This window comes from Pristiophorus japonicus, chromosome 9 (assembly GCF_044704955.1).
Source record: "Pristiophorus japonicus isolate sPriJap1 chromosome 9, sPriJap1.hap1, whole genome shotgun sequence".
Lineage (NCBI taxonomy): Eukaryota > Metazoa > Chordata > Chondrichthyes > Pristiophoridae > Pristiophorus > Pristiophorus japonicus.
This window is the reverse complement of record NC_091985.1, coordinates 158,554,536-158,576,997: the sequence shown is the minus strand read 5'-3', so window position 1 is coordinate 158,576,997 and position 22,462 is coordinate 158,554,536. Positions and strand designations below refer to the sequence as shown.

The window sequence follows — 22,462 nt, the reverse complement described above, 5'->3', positions numbered from 1 at the left end:
CCCGGTAACCAAATTTTAATTTGATGTTAATGTCTAAAGTTTAATTTGTTTATTGTGCCTGGTTTAGTGCACCCCCCCCCCCCACCATTTTAGTCAGGGGGCACTTGTAAAATGTATGTTTTTAGTGCCCTCAAAAAAAAAACAAGGGTGCACTTGTTTGAAAGTCTTTGGAGTGTGCTCCCTCCCCCCTTTAATCAGGGGGCATTTGATTTAATTGTTTTCTGCAAAAATAGTTGTAGAGCTGTTGAGAGCACTGGGCCCTGACTCCGTTAGGTGTGTCGAGGATGCTCAAGCACGTGGAGAGATCCCGTCTGAACTGACCCCCGTCCGGACGGAATTCCTCATCGGCGCCAAGCCCTGAAACCTCCCTCAGGAGCCGGCGCCTCACAACTTGAGCCTCCTTGGGGAAATCCCCTCCGTGCCTTTCAGTTCCGCGTGGAGGGGTTTCCTGTACGGGCTGCTTTTGCACACTCTCCACTTTGCCATCCTCATCTGCCGTCTGGACACGCCATGGCGCACCATCTTGCCGTCCAGAGGAGGCGGGGGTCCTCGATGGAGTGCACTCTACGCGGGAGTCCTCCCTCTATTTATTGGGGACTTGGTCTGGAGGGTGTTGCACGGAGCAGTCCCTTGCAAGAAATTTTTAAGTTGGTTCACAGGCTCCCTGCGGTCTGGAAGAGTCCGTGTTCCATGTTTTTATGGAATGTGTGAGGTTGCAGCCCGTGTTCCATTATTTGAAGGGGCTGCTCCTCAAATTCTGGTTGCACTTCAGTCCCACACTCCTGATCTTTGGGCACCCTGTGCAGAGGGGAATGGGCAGGTTGAAGGGCCTCCTCGTGGGGTTACTCCTGGGCATGACCAAGGGGGCCATCAGCCGGTCCAGGCAGTGGGTGGTCGAGCGGGTCGTTCAGCCTGACTGCCTACCTCTCTTCCGCGGTTACATCCGCGCCAGGGTGTCCCTGGAGATGGAGCACACGGTTTCCACCGGTACGCTCGCGGCCTTCCATGAGAGGTGGGCGCCGGAGGGACTGGAGTGCATCGTCACCCCTGGCAACCAAATTTTAATTTGAGTTAAGGTTTCATTAAAGTTCAAAACGTTAATTTGTGGGTTCTAGTGCCCTTGCCAAAAGCGGGCATTTGATTTACGTTGCAACAAAAATAGTTGTAGAGCTGTTGCATTGTGAGTGGCTTAGTCAGTCACGTGATGTTCACACGACTCAATAAAACCCCAGCCAGTTGGGTCTAGGCCATCCACGATGAGTTATGCAGATGTGAGCTGGGTGAATGAACTAGTAATGTGTAGTGTGATTGTTAAACCTTTGTTCGTAAACCAACTAGTTCTTAATAGCAATGTGTTGCTATGAATTCTTAAGCAAAGAACCCATGAAGCAAATACATTACACACAGAATCTGTAAAGTTTTCATTTTTAAGTAAGCAATCCAATTCCCTTTGAACATTACCAGTATATCTGCTTCCACCACCCTTTCAGGCAGTGTATTCCAGATCATAATTCGCTACGTTAAAAAAATTCTTCTTACCTCCCCCTGGCTTTTTAGCCAATGATTTTAAACCCTGTGTCCTCTGGCTACTGACCCTCCTGCCAGAGGAGTTTCTCCCTATTTACTCAAGCAAAACCCTTCATCATTTTGCACATCTCTATTCATTCCCCCCTTAACCTGTGCTCCGAGGTGAACAACCCCAGAGTCTCTAGTCTTGCCACATAACCATACACCCTCATCCCGGGTACCATTCTGGTAAATCTCCTCTGCGCCCTCTCCAAGGCCTTGACAGCCTTCCTAAAGTGTAGTCCCACAATTGGACACAATACTCCAGCTGGGGCCTAACCAGTGATTTATAAAGGTTTAGCATAATCTCCCTGATTTTGTACTGTCTCTATTTATAAAGCCAAGAATCCCATATGCTTTTCTCAGTTTCTAACGGTTATTTACTCCCTCATTTAATCCTTCAGTTCCACAACCAACAAAGCAGGTCGCTCACTTGCATTTATACAGCACCTTTCACAACCTCAGGACGTCCCAAAGTGCTTTACAGCCAGTGAAATACTTAAGTGTAGTCACTGTTGTAATGTAGGAAACGCGGCAGCTAATTTGCGCACAGCAAGCTCCCACAAGCAGCGATGTGATCATGACCAGATAATCTGCTTCAGTGATGTTGGTTATGGGGTAAATATTGGCCAGGACACCGGGGAGAACTACAAATAGTCTCGTCCGAAAGGCAGCATCTACAACAGTGCAGCACTCCCTCAGTACTGCACTGAGGTGTCAGCCTAGATTATGTGCTCACAATGTTCTGACTCAAAGACAAGACTCCTACCACTGAGCCAAAGCTACAAAGTATCTCAAGTTGACTCAGCCTTTGACGTCCCATTTGTCAATGTGGGAGATGTCTGGCTTTTATTGTGTACTGTCCCATCTATCCACCTGGGATTAACAACTGAGAAATCAGATGCCTTACTTCAGGGGCCGTTATATTGCTGCTCTGCTGTTATGGGAAACAGTCTCAAGTGACCATTGACCTGAACATTGGCAGAATAACTCAGCTATCAGGTCCCAATCTATCAGCTGAGTCCACTAAAACCAAGCCGTGCATGAGACGACCACCGACTCCACTACATCCTCTACCTCGACTTGGCACCAGCTACTGTATGGAACGTAAGAACATAAGAAATAGGAGCAGGAGTAGGCCATTTGGCCCCTCGAGCCTGCTCTACCATTCAATAAGATCATGGCTGATCTGATCATGCACTCAGCTCCACTTCCCTGCCCGCTCCCCACAACCCTTGACTCCCTATCGTTCAAAAATCTGTCTATCTCCACTTTACATTTATTCAATGACCCAGCCTCTACAGTTCTCTGGGGCAGAGAATTGCACAGATTTTACAACCCTCTGAGAGAAGAAATTCCTCCTCATCTCCGTTTTGAATGGGCGACCCCTTATTCTGAAACTCTACCCCCTAGTTCTAGATTCCCCCACGAGGGGAAACATCCTCTCTGCATCTACCCTGTCAAGACCCCTCAGAATCTTATACGTTTTGATCACCTCTCATTCTTCTAAACTCCAATGAGTATAGGCCCAACCTGCCTAACATAAGACAACCCATTCATCTCAGGAATCAACCTGGTGTAACTTATGTTTGGCGCTAAAATAAAATACTTAAAACATGCCAAGGTGCCCCAGTGCACCTCCTGTCATCTGTTGGCATTTTGCGTGGAATATTTGTAATGCAGGGACAAAGTGGTCACTCCCAGCGCTCTGTCCCGACAGAAATTCTCTGAGGCAGGGCACAGCAGAGCTCTGTGCTAGGAGAGAGTGAGTGGGGCTGCAGAATAACACATCTTTATTGACTGGCCATTGCAAGCCTGCAGATAAGATTCAAGGGGGCCGATTTTCAGCAAGGCCTCCGCCTGCCCAAGTGCCGCCGATGGCCGCCGAGGTGCCGGACGGTACTTTGGGCGGGACAATGATGGCTGAGGTCCCTCGAAGGGCGGCGGGTGACAAATGGAAGACGTACGGCACCAATCTGGGCGACAGCGGGCGGGAGGTCGCATTCTCGGCGGCAGAGGCGCTTGCCGCCCCAGTGCTGCCGAGGATGGAGTCGGGCCCACGGAGGGTCGAAGACCTGGAAAAAAAACAACAGCAAAAAAATAAAAAAAATATCGGAAGACCTTCAGGGACCATGCAGGTAAGTCGCTGTTGACAGTAAATGTTCACTGACCCTTTTTTTCAGGCTCTTCAGACTTACCGTCGGGGACAGACCAGCCTCCAGCCAGCGGTGCACCCCCGTTCTGCCGCCGACTCCCGCCCGCAGGGATCTGGGAGCTCGGCGGGCGGGAGCTCAGTTGCGCCATTCGGCCGCCCGCTGACGTCAGCGGGCGATTCCCGGCGGCTCTCCCCTCCCGCCCGCTCCAGGCCACCCTGAAAGTGGCGCTGGGCGGATCTACAGGAGGAATGTCAGTGGCAGCGGGCGGTGAGGTGTTGAAAATCGGCCCCAGGGACTTGTCACGCAATTGCCATGGTCAGACATTCTCCGGCTGGAGCTGAACAGAAGCCGGGGCCTGGGATTTCCCCTGAAATCCCTGGGAGACTTTATCCACCAGTTCAGATTGCAACATTGAAGGCCTGGCACAGGAAGCTTTATCAAAAGTCCAACACTATTTTTAAATGGTATTTTTTTTAAAAACGAAGCCTTAAAAAGAAGGGCTCAGTGTTGAAAAGAAAGCTTTCAGCCAAGCTACAGCTTATATGTTTGGGATCAGTCGACAGAGTATTTGTTCAATTACTCACAACAATGTCACTTTTGTTTCTATGCTAGCAGCAACAATTTTAAGCTGCCATCTGGTCTACATGCTGTGTGTCGGCGGGAATGGGCAGTTAGCGGTGAGGTGCTGACTCTTTCCAAATTTGGGCAAAGCAAATGAAGACACAGCATCCAAGTTATTAGCAGAGGGGGAAAGCAAACAAGAGAACTTTTCAGCATCACTCAAGGGCTGAACATCACTTTTATTAAACCGCCCGAGTTCCAGATTCCCACTGCCCTTTGTGTGAAGAAGTGCTTCCTGACATCACCCCTGGATGGCCTGCTTCTAGTTTTAAGGTTATGCTCCCTTGTTCTGGGCCCCCCCACCAGAGGAAATAGTTCATCTTGAACACCTCAATTAGATCACCCCATCACCCTCAATGCTTGCTTTATGCGACCTGTCATCATAATTTAACCCTTTTAGCTGAAATATCAATCTGGTGACTCTGCATGGCCCCCCTCTAAGGCCAATATATCCTTCCTGAGATGCAGTGCCCAGAACTGAATGCAACACTACAGAAGGGGTCTCACCAGAGCTTCAGATAAACTGTAACATAACTTTCAACCAGTAATATAGCTCCACCTAGTGCAAAGGTATCCTCTTCGAAACAGAAAACCAGTAGTTCAGTTTGATTTGTAAATGTGGCAAAGTAAGTCTATATCTTTTGTTGTGTATAAACATGCAAGTTATGTATGATGATTATTTCATTATGATTGCTTCTTCATTAAAGAGGGAGAAGTGTAATATAGTTCCACCTAGTGTACTACTGCTCCACCTAGTGGACTACTGTGGTAATGCAACTGCTCATGTAAATACAATAAAAGGATCATGTGACAAGGTCACCTGACAAGTTCCTGTGGAGCCATCTTGTGTATGTGTGTGTTTGTGATGTCATAAAGAATATATCACATTGGCAGCGTAGGATAGGATAATCAGATTCCCTAGGTGAAATTTTTGTCGGAGTATGATTCAACCAACCGACAGAGATACTTTGAGAGGTTCTTTGTTTTGCAGAACAGCTAAAACTCCAAGGTAAATTACAAGCACACTTAGCTGAATAGTCAGAGTCCAAATGGCCACTCCTATGGGAATAATAGGGCACTTGGGTGAGTTCCATCATGACCGTAGGACTTTCGGAGCTTACGTGGAGCAGCTAGAAATGTTTTTCACTGAAAAGAGTATCATCGAAGTCCCTGATGATGAAAACCGTAATGGGGTGGTGTTAGAAAGAAAACGGGCTATTTTCCTGACTGAAGCAGGCCCCAAGGTGTATGAAACCCTGAAAAATGTGCTTGTTCCTGTCAAGCTAAAGGACGCGCCACTGACAGAGATTCCAGCACTACAGTCCTGAGCCCCTGGAAATTGCTGAAAGTTATCATTTTGGAATATGACATCAATTAATTGATGTGTACATTGTGTCATTTCAGAAACTTTCAGGACTGAGCATTGCATGACCGCTTTGTTTGTAGGATGAAAATGAAGCAATGAGAAGAAAGTTGTGACAACCACTAACTTGACTTTTGATTTAGCTTGTCAGACAACTATGTCAATGGATATGGCCGACCAATACTCCCGAGAATTTCGCGCCATTGAGGTGAATCACTTTCAGATTAAAAGTACAAGGTAGTTGGGCCCCAAGGCCTCAGCAACTGGCCAAGGTAACAGTGCAGTGAAGTCGTGCTATCGATGCCTGGGACAACACATTGCTGAAAACTGTCCATATGTGAAGGCAGAGTGTTTCTTCTGCAAGAAAACTGGGCATCTTGCGAAGGCATGCTGACTGAAGAGTAAACCGATGTTGAATGCTAGAAGTAGAAATCGCCAGAGACTATATAGCATTGAAGAGAAGCAACAGAATGAGGAGGTTTGGAGATACGTCATCAGGAGCTCAAGAGTATCTAACAACGATTCGCGATGTATCGTCATCCAAGTAGATGTTTCAGAAACTAGGATACCCATGGAAATTGACATTGGTGCATCTATGAGTATAGTATCGAAATTGCTATATCTCGACAAGTTGAGTGATGTTCCATTGGAGAAGTCGAAGATATAGCTGCGAAGCTACTCAGGAGAGCAAATCCCTGTGGTAGGATGTATTACCGTACCGGTGAAATACAAGGATCTGTTTGACAGCTTGCCTGTCTTGGTAGTGGCAGGAGACATGCCTGACTTAATATTTAGAAATTAGTTGGGATCACTGAAGCTGGATTGGAATAAGATTTTTCGTGTTGAAACGAGATTTGTATCGAAGGATGATGTCATCAAGCAGTATCCAAAGGTGTTCTGTGAAACAGGCAGTCCGATCCAAGGCTTCAAGGTGAGTGTCAGGGTACAGAAGGACGCTAGACCAGTTTACTGCAAGTCACATCCCGTACCATATGCACTCAAGGAGAAAGTTGAGCAAGAACTCAAAATACTAGAAACAGAGAAGATTATCTCTAAGGTAGAACAAGTGTTCTATTTTTCATACATTGATGAACTGCCAGTCACAGCTGAAGAGATTGGTAGAGCAATCAAACATGACCCATTTATGTCAAAGGTGTATGATTACATCGCCAAAGGCTGGCCAAGCCAAGTATGAGAGAAAGATATTCATTAATACTTTGTTAGTAGTGGATAAAGATTGTATCATGTGGGGTGCAAGAGTGGTTATCCCAGATAATTTCTGAGCCAAATTGTTAGGAGATCTTCATGACCAGCACCTGGGAATGTGCTTGACCAAGATTTTTGCGCGCAGTTACTTATGGTGGCCAGGTCTAGATAAAGATATAGAGTACATCGTCAGTCAGTGTACGACATGTCAATCAGTAAGCAAGAAACCACCATCAGTACCATTACAGCCATAGAAATTATCTCCCAGGGTGTGGCAAAGGTTACATATAGATTTTGATGAGCTAGAAGGACAACAATTGTTCATTGTGATCGATAGCCATTCGAAGTGGGTAGAAATGTTTCCGATGCGGAAAATAACAACAAGTAAAACACTAGACAATTTGCGAAGATTGTTTTCTTCAAACGGCCTCCCAGAAGAAATTGTGTCTGATAATGGGCCGCAATTTTGTTCAGAAGAAATGGTGTGAAACATACCAAAGTTCCACCGTATCACCCTGCTTCAAATGGTGCAGCAGGGCGCAGAGTACAAATTATAAAACAGGCCCGCAACAAGCAAATGTTGGATCCAAATCCAAAGAAATAGTAGTTATTGGTGGACCACAAATTGGCAAATTTTCTGATTACTTATCGTAATACTCCTCATACAACTACTGGTAGTACAGCAGCAGAATTGTTTCTCAAACAACAGCCATGAACCAGGTTCTCATTGTTAAAGCCAAACCTGGCACAGTCAGTAGAAGAGAAACAATTAAGACAGAATGAGAATCGTGATAAAGGTAGAGTAAGAGTTAGAAGTGTGAAATTGAATCAGAAGGTGAGAGTGAAGAATCATCACCATAAATGGTTAAAGTGGTTACCAGGAAGAGTGTTGAAGATATGTGGTCCTCGCACATATTTGATCAAGATGTTTGACCATGGAAAGGTTAGGTTTGTTCACATTGATCATATTTTACCAACAGGTGTTGAAAGTTGGAATGATTCGATTATTTCTGATGAGTCAGATAGTTTTGTTGCAAGTAGAGTACCAGTAGCAAATCCTACATCAGTTGTACTAGAAACAAGCCCAAGAGAAAGTCAGAATTTAAGTTTGAGTCCGAGTCAGGCAGACAAACAGTCTGAAACTGTAGAGAGTCAAAATATAAATCAAGGGTTTCCCTTGGAGAAAAAAGTCTCCTCAGGCTCAGCCGAGAATGAGTTTAAGTTTGATACTATGTTTGGAAAGTTCTGTTCAAGAGCGAAGGTATCCTCTTCGAAACAGTAAACCAGTAGTTAAGTTTGATTCGTAAATATGGCAAAATAAGTCCATATCTTTTGTTGTATATAAACATGCAAGTTATGTATGATGATTATTTGTTATGATTACTTCTTCATTAAGGAGGAAGAAGTATAATATAGCTCCACCTAGTGGACTACTGCTCCACCTAGTGGACTACTGTGGTAATGCAACCACTACTCATACAATACAATAAAATGTGATAAGGTCACCTGGCAAGTTCCTGTAGAGCCTGTAATGTGTATTGGTGATGTCGTAAAGAATATATCACACACCCGTAGGTGTTACAACCCCCATTTAAATTATTTGTCATACCTGTCCACCAGCTTTTAATGATTTAGCGACCACTATATTTCTCTGTTCCTCCACAATTCCTAGCTTCTTCAGTGCAAAGTGGATGACCTCACATCTTGCCACACTGAAATTTATCTGCCACAGTATTGCCCACGATTAGATGGCAATGGACAATGTTCTCACTAATTTTCTTTTGGGCTGCCTGACCCCTTTAACGGGCTGCGTGGTCCCTTTAATGGGCTGCGTGGCCCCTTTAACGGGCTGCGTGGCCCCTTTAACGGGCTATGCAGCCCATTCGAAGTTCCGTGCATGCGCGGTTTTTCCATTTAGCCGGCTGCGCGGGAGCTACAGAGCGTTGTGTGGCTGCGCAGCTTAGCGGGAATTTCAGTGATGGGTTGCCGTGCATGTTGGACATTTGACTGGCCAACGAATGGCATTGATGTGTGATTAACATTCCAGAGGTCAGAGAACATCATCACACACACCTAGAGATTGGATCGCAGTGAAACTCAAGTGTGATGCAGGCGAGCCGATAGCCAGCGTCACCACGGGAGATTGGTCCGCTGCCCTCATTTGCATATTACCGGCGGGCTGCGGGTCCCAGTGATGGCCCAGAGGCAGCTGATTGACCGCGGGGGCAGCACACTTGTTCGGCTGGCTGAGGACAGCAGGCACGTCCTAGGCGAGGGGGCAATCAGGAGACGTTTCATTGAACATAAGAAATAGCAGCAGGAGTAGGCCATACGGCCCCTCGAGCCTGCACCGCCATTTAATAAGATCATGGCTGATCTGATCATGGACTCAGCTCCACTTCCCTGCCCGCTCCCCATAACCCTTTATTCCCTTATCGCTCAAAAATCTGTCTATCTCCGCCTTAAATATATTCAATGACCCAGCCTCCACAGCTCTCGAGGGCAGAGAATTCCATAGATTTACAATCCTCTGAGAGAAGAAATTCCTCCTCATCTCAGTTTTAAATAGGCGGCCCCTTATTCTGAGACTATGTCCCCTAGTTTTAGTTTCCACTATGAGAGGAAATATCCTCTCTACATCCACCTTATTGAGCCCCCTCATTATCTTATATGCTTTGATAAGATCATCTCTCATTCTTCTGAACTCCAATGAGTATAGACCTAACCTGCTCAACCTATCTTCATAAGTCAAACCCCTCATCTCCGGAATCAACCGCGTGAACCTTCTCTGAACTGCCTCCAATACAAGTATATCCTTCCTTAAATACAGAGACCAAAACTGCACACAGTAATCTAGGTGTGGCCTCACCAATACTCTGTACAGTTGTAGCAGGACTTCTCTGCTTTTATACTCTATCCCCCTTGCAATAAAAGCCAACATTCCATTTGCTTTCCTGATTACTTGCTGGACCTGCATACTAACTTTTTGTTTTTCATGCACAAGGACCCTCAGATCCCTCTGTACTGCAGCACTTCGTAATTTTTCTCCATTTATATTAGAATTTGCTTTTCTATTATTTCTGAAAAAGTGGATAACCTCACATTTTCCTACATTATATTCCAACTGCCAAATTTTTGCCCACTCACTTAGTCTGTCTATATCCCTTTGCAGATTTTTTGTGTCCTCCTCAAAATTTGCTTTCACACCCAGCTTTGTATCATCAGCAAACTTGGCTACATTACACTCGATCCCTTCATCCAAGTCATTAATATAGATTGCAATTAGTTGAGGTCCCTGCGGCATCCCACTAGTTACTGATTGCCAACCCGCGAATGAACCATTTCCCGACTCTCTGTTTTCTGTTAGTTAGCCAATCTTCTATTCATGCCTATATATTACACCCAACCCCGTGAACTTTTATCTTGTGCAGTAACCTTTTATGTGGCACCTTATCAAATACCTTCTGGAAGTCCAAATACACCACATCCACTTGATCCCCCTTATCCACCCTGCTCAACCAAAGAAGATTAAGAAGAATGAAAGACTTGCATTTCTGCTGCCTTTCATGACCACCTGACATCTCAAATTGCTTTACAGCCAATGAAGTACTTTTGGAGTCACTGTTGTCGGAATAAATGGTTCATTCTCGGGTTGGCAATCAGTAACTAGTGGGGTACTGCAGGGCTCAGTGCTGGGACCCAGCTATTTACAATATACATTAATGATTTAGACGAAGGAATTGAATGTAATATCTCCAAGTTTGCAGATGACACTAAGCTGGGTGGCGGTGTGAGCTGTGAGGAGGATGCTAAGAGGCTGCAGGGTGACTTGGACAGGTTAGGTGCGTGGGCAAATGCATGGCAGATGCAGTATAATGTAGATAAATGTGAGGTTATCCACTTTGGTGGCAATATTTTCTGAATGGTGACAGATTACTAAAAGGGGAGGTGCAACGAGACCTGGGTGTCTTGGTATATCAGTCACTGAAGGTAGGCATGCAGGTACAGCAGGCAGTAAAGAAAAAAAATGGCATGCTGGCCTTCATAGCGAGGGGATTTAAGTATAGGAGCAGGGAAGTCTTACTGCAGTTGTACAGGGCCTTGGTGCCTCAGCTGGAATATTGTGTTCAGTTTTGATTTCCTAATCTGAGGACGGACATTCTTGCTATTGAGGGAGTGCAGCGAAGGTTCACCAGACTGATTCCCGGGATGGCAGGACTGACATATGAAAAAAGACTGGATCGACTAGGCTTATATTCACTGGAATTTAGAAGAATGAGAGGGGATCTCATAGAAACATATAAAATTCTGACGGAATTGGACAGGTTAGATGCAGGAAGAATGTTCCCGATGTTGGAGAAGTCCAGAACCAGGATAAGGGGTAAGCCATTTAGGATCGAGAGGAGGAGAAACTTCTTCATTCAGAGAATTGTGAACCTGTGGAATTCTCTACCACAGAAAGTTGTTGAGGCCAGTTCGTTAGATATATTCAAAAGGGAGTTACGGCTAAAGGGATCAAGGGGTATGGAGAGAAAGCAGGAATGGGGTACTGAAGTTGCATGATCAGCCATGATCATATTGAATGGCGGTGCAGGCTCAAAGAGCTGAATGGCCTATTCCTGCACCTATTTTCTATGTTTCTATGTTGTAATGTGGGAAACGCGGCAGCCAATTTGCGCACAGCAAGCTCCCACAAACAGCAATGTGATAATGACCAGATAATTTGTTTTTGGTATGTTGATTGAGGGATAAATATTGGCCAGGACACCTGCAATAACTACCATGCTCTTCTTCGAAATAGTGCCATGGGATCTTTTACGTTGACCTGAGAGGGCAGACGGGGTCTTGGTTTAACGTCTCATCCAAAACACAGGACCTCTGACAGTGCAGCACTCCCTCAGGACTGCACATTATGTCAGCCTAGATTTATGTGCTCAAGTCCCTGGAGTGGGACTTGAACCCACAACTTTCTGACTCAGAAGCGAGGGTGCTGACAAAAGGTGATTTGATGGAAGGTTGTTCAGAATTTTAAGAAGATTTGACAAACCATGAAAAACTTGGCGAGTCGGTAACTCGAATTTATGATCAGTGTGGAAAATAAATTGCGAGGTTTGGAGAATTTATTTCATGCCGGGCATGAAATGTGGAACCAGCAAAAGTGGTGCAAGCAGAGCTCATTGCAACTTTAAAAAATGAAGTGACTAAATACTTAGAAAAGAAAAAATGAAAAGGGGTGCAGGGAAAGGGCAGGGGGATGGGAGTGGATAAATAGCTCTTTCTGAGTCAGTACAAGTGAGAGTCTGAAGGCTGGATTTTCGGTCTCTTGCTGCCCCCGTTAGCGCCCCAGAGGGACGGCAATGGCGGCGGGAAACACCTCCGGGCGGGCAGCCATCTTCCATTGCCCCGCCGGGACATTGGGTACCGGGTTTGTGGGGGCGTGGAGCATTACCGGCCGGGAGAGGCGAGCCGGTGTGCAACGCCTCTGGTTGCGAGACCAGCTCAATATTTGATACTCGGCCGACCCGTAGCGCTCCGTAGAGCGCCCCCTGCTGGCAACGCCTGTGAAAGCGGGCGGCCCGAGCTGTAGCGAGGGAAGGAATGTCGACCTCAGGTACATGTGATTGTTTTTTTATTTTTGCGATTAATGTTGATATGATGTCAGTAATGTACTGGGAATGTCCTTGGTGTTTGTTTTCCAGATATTTTTTCCCCCACGGAAGCCTCTCTCAGGGCACTCCGAGGCCGGCTGTCGAGCTGGGGATTTTCACTTGCTCAGCCGGCCTAGTGCCCTGAGAGAAGTGTGGAACGCCTCCCTTAGCGCTCCGCCCCACACTCAGGGCCCAGCTGGTGAATTTTGCGGTCGGATATGCAAACCATTTCCCGGCGCAAAACTTACCGCTCCACCCGGGTTAACGCCGCAACAGAGGCGCGACCGAATTTCCCCCCTCTGCGCTGAAAATTCTATGATTGGATGAATGACTGAGGTGAGTGAAATTTGCCTGCCTTCCCTAATTCTGATATTCATCTTCTGGGTTACTAGTAACATATAAAAAAAGAGTCAAAATGAAAGTGATAATGAAACAACACTAAACTACAAAGTGCAGGGACCCTGAACCCAAACAAAGAGCACCCAACACACTTTCATCTGTGGTACTCGTCAGTGAGAGATATCCAAAGCTTACCAACACACATACCCTGGGGCAAATGCCTCACCTGCTCCCACCCCGCCCCGGGTCAGATACTGGAAACTCAGATGTAAGCTGCGTGATTGTCTGACCGCACGCCCCAGAATTTCCGCCATCTGCTCCCAGTGGGCAATGCTGCCTACTGCAAACGCCGGGTTGGAGAATTGACCCGTAGCGTAAGGCGCTATTGTCCAGGCTGCGTCTGTTGCCCGCGGCGATTCACCGAGCGTTGAACTGTGCTGATAGAGACCCAGCAAAGAGGGAGGTGTGATTGGACGGCACTCACCCAGCGTGGTGCCTGGAGTGTGTCATTTTGTGCATCATTTCTTTTTACACAGCCAGTTGCTACGGTCCGGAAGGCACTGCCTGAAACAATGATGGAGGCCCATTCAATAATAACTCTCAAAAGCGTATTGGATAAATACTCAAAAGGGGAAAAATTTGCGGGTCTATGGGGAATGGAGCACGGGAGTTGGACTAATTGGACAGCTCTTTGACAGAGCTGGCACAGGCATGATGGGCCGAATGCCCTCCTTCTGAGCTGTAAGATTCTATGATGGAGAGAGTTGAATGAGAAGTTTACCTGTGTAAAGAAAAGTGTTGGAGTGTCCTCCCACCACAACGTCAACTCCCCTGACTTTCTTTGCAATTAGTTTGTCGGTCTCGAAGCCAGCATGACCCAAGGCGATAATCTTGTCCACCCCCAGAGTTCTGAGCTTGTTGACTTCGCGTTGCACTGCCTCAACCTCATCCTCGAAGATGAGATGCGGCCCTGGAATTTTAAGAAGAAACTTGTTTGGTGTCTGTTTCAGAGCTCCGTAACACAGTCAGTCTCAGGCTCTATTGGTACCCACCTGGGTTGGAGATCAGCGGAGTTTCTATGGTGGTGTACCCAACCACACCAATCTTCTCTTCGCCAACGGTCAGGATCTTATACGGCAGATAGTAGCCAGTGAGGGTGTGCGATAGCTGTTCATCAGGTTTTATATTCGCGCTCAGCACTGGGAAAGTAACGTTGCGGAGAAAGGGGTCTAAGAGGCCATCCACACCATTGTCGAATTCATGGTTTCCCAGAGCCTACAGAAGGGAACAGCAGCCAAGTTACAGAGTTACAGAGTAACCAGACCCATTCAGGGAAACAAACTGTCCTGTTCACAGCACTGCACACAACCTCCTACCCACTTGTCTTTATGACGATGCACTTTGCTGAATTGGCTAATGTTGAACAGTCAGTGCGAGTGGTGAAGGAGGGGGAAACTACTGTCAGTTTGGTCACGAGTTCAGGGACTCTGCAACTTTAAACCCACAAGTCCCACCGCTGCCCCCTCCAACCCACTGGCTGACACGTTCACTCCCAATAAAGTAAAGGAAAAAGCAGAAAGAGAGGCTGGCCGTGTTCCAGCGGATAATAGTTTACTGCTATATTTTTACATGTGAATTATAATGAGGGCCGGCTGCTAGAATTTCCCTTTACAATAGGGACATAGACACTGGGGCGGATTTTCCGCTTGACTGCGCTCCACTTTGTGCTCCAGAGGAGGGGGGCAATGGCGGCGGTGAGGTGTTCTGGGCGGGCAGTCAGCCTCCAGCACCCCGCGGCGATCCTCGGGTCCGGTTTAGCGGCGGCGCGGAGCAGCACCGTCCGGAAGAGCTGCACTGGCGTGAGTTTGGACTATTGCCCGACCCGTCCGCCCCGAAGTGCACCCCGCACTGACCGCCTGGGAAATCAGGTGATCCAACGATACCGACAGCAGTGAGGTAAATAATGCCGTCCTAAGGTAAGTGCGATTGTTTTTTCTTTGAATTATTTTTGTGATTTATGTTGTGGTGGCGAGGGCTTTGTTTTGGGAATGTGTTTGTGGGTTTTTTTCAAGTTTTTTTTTCCTCTCCCCAGGCGTCTCTCGGAGCGCTCCCAGCCCGGCTCTTTATCTCAGGAGTTTCCCACCCTAACGCCCCGAGAGAAGTGTACCACGCCTTCCTTTAGCGCTGCATCCCCTGACTCCGGGCCTAGCTGCCCAATGTTACTGACTGAGGCGCAAACTGTTCCCGGGCGCTAACTTTCCCGCCCCGCCGCCATTACCGTCCGAAACCATCAAAGCCGAAAATAGTTTCTGTTAACTTTATCTTTTGGCTGGATAGCCTGTAGAGATAACAAATCCACAAATTCAGCCTAAAGCTGTTACTGAGGGGCAACAACTGGTTAGTTCCTAATCCTGCTGTCATTTGTCTTTACTCACAGCCAACACTGAAAGGGTTTGTTGTCTTTGCTAAGTAGAGGCTCCCTTTCACTCTCCCTTCCATGTGGCAGTCTATCTGAAAACAACCTAGCTGTTTGATAGGGCAGTCAGCGGAAACAGGCCAGACTGATTGATGTGGGGAGGAGGCAGCAGTTTATACGCTCGCTACTGGAAGTTATAATTACCCAAAATCTTCTCGAACTGTTTGTTAAGAAAGGACAGCAATAAGGACTCTGCAAAGTGATTCTGAAAGGGTCCACGATGTTGCTGTTATTACACAGTTTTAAGTCCTTGTGAGATTTTAGTCCTGCATTAATACTTCACCTGCTGAATCATTTTACTCTGTAGAAATTTACATCGTAGAATAAATTCGAATGAGTAGTTTTAGCCTGAGCTGCATGATCTATTGGAGCGATGTTTTTCCATATATTGGTGAATTGTTCCAGCTAGCTGATAGTCCCAGTGACTTTGCCCATTTTGAGGGTTAGCCTCATTACCAGGCCGCTGGGGGGCCAAATGGGCATCCGGCTGCAGATTTCTGATGTAATATCAGGCAACCCAGAGACTGACCTGTCGAGGTAAGTCCGCAGGGTGGGAGGGGGGGGTGGAAGGGAAGGGGGATGTGGCAGTAGCTCACGTTATTCTAGTGGAGCCCATGTTCAACCAGGCCCCACAAAATTAATTTCAAAATGACTGCTTTTGGTCGTCTGCTGTTATACTGCTGGGTAAAACTGGCCAGAGTGTACACGGAATAAGCTTTGCCCAGCTATAACCCAAAATGGCAATCAGGGTGCTACGGAGCCCGAACCTGCACTCCACCATTTAAAAAGATTAATTCGCGGTACGTGGGCATTGCCGGCAAGGCCGGCATTTATTGCCCATCCCTAATTGCCATTGAGAAGATGGTGGTGAGCCGCCTTCTTGAACCGCTGCAGTCCGAGTGGTGAAGGTACTCCCACAGTGCTGTTAGGGAGGGAGTTCCAGGATTTTGACCCAGCGACGATGAAGGAACAGACGATATATTTCCAATTCAGGATGGTGTGTGACTGGGAGAGGAACATGCAGGAGGAGGATGCCGCAGAATACCCAGCCTCTGACCTACTCTTGTCGCCACATGTTTAAGTGGCTGGTCCAGTTAAGTTTGTTGTCGAGGGCAGTCACTCTCACCTGACCTCTGGAATTCAGCTCTTTTGTCCATGTTTGGACCAAGGCTGTAATGAGGTCTGGAGCCGAGTGATCCTGGTGGAACCCAAACTGAGCATCGGTGAGCAGGTTATTGGTGAATGAGTGCCGCTTGATAGCACTGTCCACACCTTCCATCACTTTGCTGATGATTGAGAGTAGACTAATGGGGCGATAATTGGTCGGATTGGATTTGTCCTGCTTTTTGTGGACAGGACATACCTGGGCAGTTTTCTGTATTGTTGGGTAGATGCCAGTGTTGTAGCTGTACTGGAATAGCTTGGCTCGAGGTACGGCTAGTTCTGGAGCACAAGTCTTCAGGACCACAGCTGGGATGTTGTCAGGGCCCATGGCCTTTGCTGTATCCAGTGCACCCAGCCGTTTCCTGATATCACGTGGAGTGAATCAAATTGGCTGAAGACTGGCTTCTGTGATGGTGGGGACCTCAGAAGGAGGCCGATATGGATCATTCACTCGATACCTTCTAGCTGAAGATGGTTGGAAATGCTCAGCCTTGTCTTTTGCACTCACGTGCTGGGCTCCACCATCATTGAGGATGGGGATGTTCATGGAGCCTCCTCCTCCTGTCAGTTGCTTAATGGTTCACCATCATTCACGACTGGATGTGGCAGGACTGTAGAGCTTCAATCTGATCCATTGATTGTGGGATCGCTTAGCTCTGTCTATAACATGTTGCTCTCGCTGTTTAACATGCATGTAGTCCTGTGTTGCAGCTTCCCCAGGTTGGCATCTCATTTTTAGGTACGCCTGGTGCTGCTCCTGGCATGCTCTTCTACACTCCTCATTGAACCAGGGTTGGTCCCCTGGCTTGATGGTAATGGTAGAATGAGGGATATGCCGGGCCTTAAGGTTACAGATTGTGGTGGAATACAATTCTGTTGCTGCTGATGGCCCTGTTCTACCATATTAGTCCCACTCCCCTACTCTATCTTCATAGCCCTGCGAATCTTTCCTTTCCAAGTGTATATCCAGTTCCCTTTTCAAATTTATTATTGAATCTACCTCCATCACCCTTTCAGGCAGTGCATTTCAGATTATAACCACTCACTGAATACAAAAATTCTACTCATTTCCCCTCTGATTCCTTTGCCAAATATCTTAAATCTCTGTCCTCTGGTTATCGACCCTTCTACCACTGCAAGCAGTTTCTCGTTACTTACTCAAAAGCTTTCATGATTTTGAACACCTCTATTAAATCTCCCCTTAGCCGCCTCCGCTCTAAGGAGAACAATCCCAGCTACTCTAGCATCTCCATAGTGCGCAAGTTGTTAATGTGAAAAACTTATCAGGGTTATGGGGAGAGAACAGTGGAGTGGGACTAATTGGATAGCTCTTATAAAGAGCCGGCAGAGGCACATAAGAACATAACAATTAGGAGCAGGAGTCGGCCATTCGGCCCCTCGAGCCTGCTCTGCCATTCAATAAGATCATGGCTGATCTTCTACCTCAACTCCACTTTCCTGCACTGTCCCCATATCCCTTGATTCCCTGAATATCCAAAATTCTATCGATCTCCGCCTTGAATATACTCAAAGACTGAGCATCCACAGCCCTCTGGCGTAGAGAATTTCAAAAGTTCACCACCCTCTGAGTGAAGAAGTTTCTCCACATCTCAGTCCTAAATGGCCAACCCCTTATTCTGAGACTGTGACCCCTGGTTCTAGACTCCCCAGCCAGGGGAAACATCCTCCCTGCATCTACCCTGTCAAGCTCTGTAAGAATTTTCTAGGTTTCAATGAGATCACCTCATTCTTCTAAACTCTAGAGAATATAGGTCTCGTCTACTCCATCTCTCCTCGTAGGACAATCCCCCATCCCAGGAATCAGTCTGGTGAATCTCTGTTGCACTCCCTCAATGACAAGTATATCCTTCCTTGGGTAAGGAGACCAATACTGTACACAATACTCCAGGTGTGGTCTCACCAGGGCCCTATATAATTGCAGTAAGACGTCTTTACTCTTATACTCAAACGCTCTTGTAATAAAGGCCATTTGCTTTGTTAATTGCTTGCTGTACCTGAATGTTAACTTTCAGTGATTCATGTACAAGGACACCCAGGTCCCTCTGAACACCAACATTTCCCAATCTCTCACCATTTGAAAAACTCTGCTTTTCTATTTTTCCTACCAAAATGGATAACTCCACATTTCTCCACATAATATTCCATTTGCCTCATCATCATCATCATAGGCAGTCTCTCGAAACGAGGATGACTTGCTTCCACGCCAAAAAAAAGGATGAGTTCACAGGTGTTTCGAATGAAGAACCCGAACTACATCCTCGAGGGTGGAAGATGCCTGTGTGTGCTAATAAACCGTGGAGGCCCTGACCTGCGAGAAACCATCCATTTGCCATGTTCTTGCCCACTTACTTAACCTGTCTATATCCCCTTTAAGTCTCTTTGCATCCTCCTCACAACTTACATTCCCACCTAGCTTTGTATCATCAGCAGACTTGGATATATTACAGATTATTGGCATCTAAAGTCCTGTTACAACAGCGGTGTTGAAAGGGGGAAGTGGTACTTGGAAAGAACTATTGTAATCTACAGGAAGGAGCAAGCAATCCGTCACATTCCCACGTGTTCTTCCTTTTTGATCTTGTCATAAGAAAGTCCGTTTTTGCTTCAGTTTGAGCAGACAATCTGGAAAGTACAGTAAATGATTGTCTTACTGTCAATAATTGTCATGTTAATGAGAGCAGCTTACTGTCAATAATTGTAATGTTAATGAGAGCAGCTTATTGTCAATAATTGTAATGTTAATGAGAGCAGCTTACTGTCAATAATTGTCATGTTAATGAGAGCAGCTTACTGTCAATAATTGTCATGTTAATGAGAGCAGCTTATTGTCAATAATTGTAATGTTAATGAGAGCAGCTTACTGTCAATAATTGTCATGTTAATGAGTGTAGCTTACTGTCAATAATTGTTGTGTTAATGAGTGCAGCTTTATTTTTGTGCAAGTATCTGGGGTTTGAGAACTTTCAGTGCTTGCTGTGTGAACCTTAACTTTGTAGTACTGTTTAAAGTGAAAGACTAAATGAAAAGTTCAGGGGGCCGAAATTCAGCCTCCCGATAAGGTCTGTTACTGCCTGTTACTGCCGCAAAGCGGCGCCCATGCGGCGGTGTCGAATGGCCGCCGATTTTTTTGTCGACTGGCCACCGCTCGCGAAATTCTCCTCAGTGGTTTTTCCCATCCCGCTGCCTCCTAAGTGTGTCATCAAAGCGCGCACCGCCGATCTCCCGCCCCGCAAGGAAAATTCACCTAAAACAAATCTTCCGGCCGCCGGGCGGTGCCCCCGACAGTTTTTCCTGTCGGTACGCTGTGTTTGCAGTGTGTGCAAAATAACGTGCGGCCGCCATTAAAAGGGAGGGCGCATTGCCACAGCTGAGTTCCCGATCGGCCGGACAATCATGGCCCCCCCCCCCACGTTTGGCCGGGCCGCCAACAGGCGACCTGACACCCCCTCTTAGGTGCCAGACCGCTGGCCCGGCCGAAACCCTCCCTGGTGGCCCATTGGACTGAACTTAAATAATGGCAGAGTTCGCAGCGGCCCTCCCCTTTAAGTGAAGGGGAGAGACATGGTGACGTGTCAGCAATGATGACATCATCAGCGCTACGCGACGGACACTCCGTCCCGCCCCCAATTCCGCCCCCATTGTGACCGACTTGTGGTCCGCTTGGAAAAAAAAGACAAAGAGCAGAATTTCACTCAAGAGGCCACCCCATCCACCGTGGCGGTGAAAACACATCAACAGCAGTGGGTGCAACACCTTTCGGGCGGAGGTGAATTTCTACCACCAGAGGTTTTGCAGGCTTGTGCTAAAATCCACTGAAATCCCGCTGTATGGAATGGACAAAAAGTTGTGTATGACTAGACTTACTTAAATAACAGTAATGGACAGTAAATAACAGTTACATCACAAAACTTTTCCAGACAGAGTTCAATCCTGAACATATATATATATATATTTATATTATATAAATATATATTATTATGTCTCTCTTGTCACAGGCAGACAACTGATGTCAACAATACTGCACAAATAACTCCCTCCACCATTCCTGTATTTATACTCAGTGCCGGTTTTTAAAGCATGAGAAATATGGAATGACAGGAAGTTACAGAGATGAAGACTGCTGATGAATAATGTTACAGGCTTCCTGTTGTAACACCCTCATTTTCCACCCACTGTGAAATTGCTCTCACTAAATGCTGCCTGAAGAAATGGGAAGAGAGAGAGAGAGAAAGAGCAGGAACCGTTTGCAGAGCAATTCAAATCGGATTGCTCCAGCAATTCTAAGACCCAGGCAGCAATCAAGCCATCGTTACTCCATTAATATGCAGTTAGCAAACCACAAATATGCATCTTTTTACTAAACACAGAACAGTTTGATTGCTTTATTCTGCTGTTGCTACAAATAGATAAAGAGGAGGTAGTTAAAAGGCTGGCAGCCCTCAAAGTAGAAAAGTCATCCAGTTTGAATGGGATATATCCTGGGTTACTGAGGGAGATAGCAGAGGCTCTGGCCACAGTCTTCCAATCCTCCTTAGATATGGGGGTGGTGCCAGAGGACTGGAGGGTTGACAATGTTACACCCATGCTGAAAAAAGGGCGATGGATAAGCTCTGTAACTACAGGCCAGTTAGCCTAATGTCAGTGGTGGGGGAGCTTTTAGAGACAGTAATCTGGGACAAAATCAATTGGCACTTGGAAAAATGTAGGTTAATAAATGACAGCCAGCATACATCTGTTAAAGGCAAATCGTGTTTGACTAACTTGATTGAGTCCTTTGATGAAGTAGCAGAGAGGGTTGATGAAGGTAGGGCGGTTGATGTGTATCTGGACTTTCAAAAGGTGTTTGATAAAATGGCAGATAATAGATCTATTAGCAAAATTAATTCCCATGGGATTCATCAGCATCATCATAGGCAGTCCCTCGAAGTGAGGATGACTTGCTTCCACGCTGAAAAGGATGAGTTCACAGGTATTTCAATGAAGGACCTAATATTCCGGATCCTGAACTACATAGTGAAGGGTGGAAGATTCCCGTGCGTGGATTTTTTTTAACGTGGGGTGGCCGTTACACACCAGCCACCACACGGGCTTGACAGAGCTAGGTCTTGGTCCAGTGGCAAGGGTTATCCAAGACGACTGGAGGCCAGCTCTGCTGCACGGACCTAGTGCACACATATCGTAGTGTGGGCTGGACCGTGCTGCCCCTGGACCCTCGCCTCTCCTGGGCCCCGATCACATCCCTCTACAATCCCTCGCCACTCCTTCGTCCCGGCCTCGCTGCTCCTGCTGTACCTGCCCACACTGCAGTCAGCCGTCGCCCTCCTGCAACAGCACGTGTTGATCCCTGCAGTGGCACGCGGCCGCACGCTGCTCCCTCCAATGGTCCCGGCCTGCTGATGGTCTTGCAGGCCGGGACCATGGGATTAAAGGGATACAAAATTAGTTAAGGCACAGGAAGCTGTGAGTCGTGGTGAATGGTTGTTGTTCAGACTGGGGGGAAGGATACAGTGATGTTCCCATCGTATACGGGCGGTATTCAGATCACTGCTCCTTTTGATGTATATTAATGACCTGGACTTAGATTACAGTGCATTATTTCAAAGTTTGCAGATGACACAAAACTTGGAAATGTATTAAAGTGAGGAGGACAGTGACAAACGTCAGGAGGACCAAGACAGTCTGGTGAAATGGGCAAACACATGACATTTAATGCAGAGAAAGAAGTTGTGAAATGATTAATTTCGGTAGAAAGAATGAGGAGAGGCGATATAAACTAAAGGGTACAATTTTACAGGGCTGCAGGAACAGAGAGACCTGGGGGTATATGTACACATGTTTTTGAAGACGGCAGGCCAAGTTCAAAAGGCTGTTAAAAAGCATATGGGATCCTGGGCTTTATAAA

At 46.7% G+C, this 22,462-nt stretch overlaps 1 protein-coding gene across 1 annotated transcript in view; it reads right to left on the bottom strand.

Annotated features, from left to right (window-relative positions):
• nt5e (5'-nucleotidase, ecto (CD73)) overlaps positions 1 to 22,462 on the bottom strand; it is a 96,489-nt gene that overhangs the window by 34,952 nt on the left and 39,075 nt on the right. Inside the window, exons 2-3 of the mRNA XM_070888831.1 lie at positions 13,952 to 14,174; positions 13,681 to 13,869 (exon numbers count right to left, since the gene is read on the bottom strand). Of these exons, the coding sequence (XP_070744932.1) occupies positions 13,681 to 13,869; positions 13,952 to 14,174 (412 nt within the window). The remainder of the gene's footprint in view (positions 1 to 13,680; positions 13,870 to 13,951; positions 14,175 to 22,462) is intronic.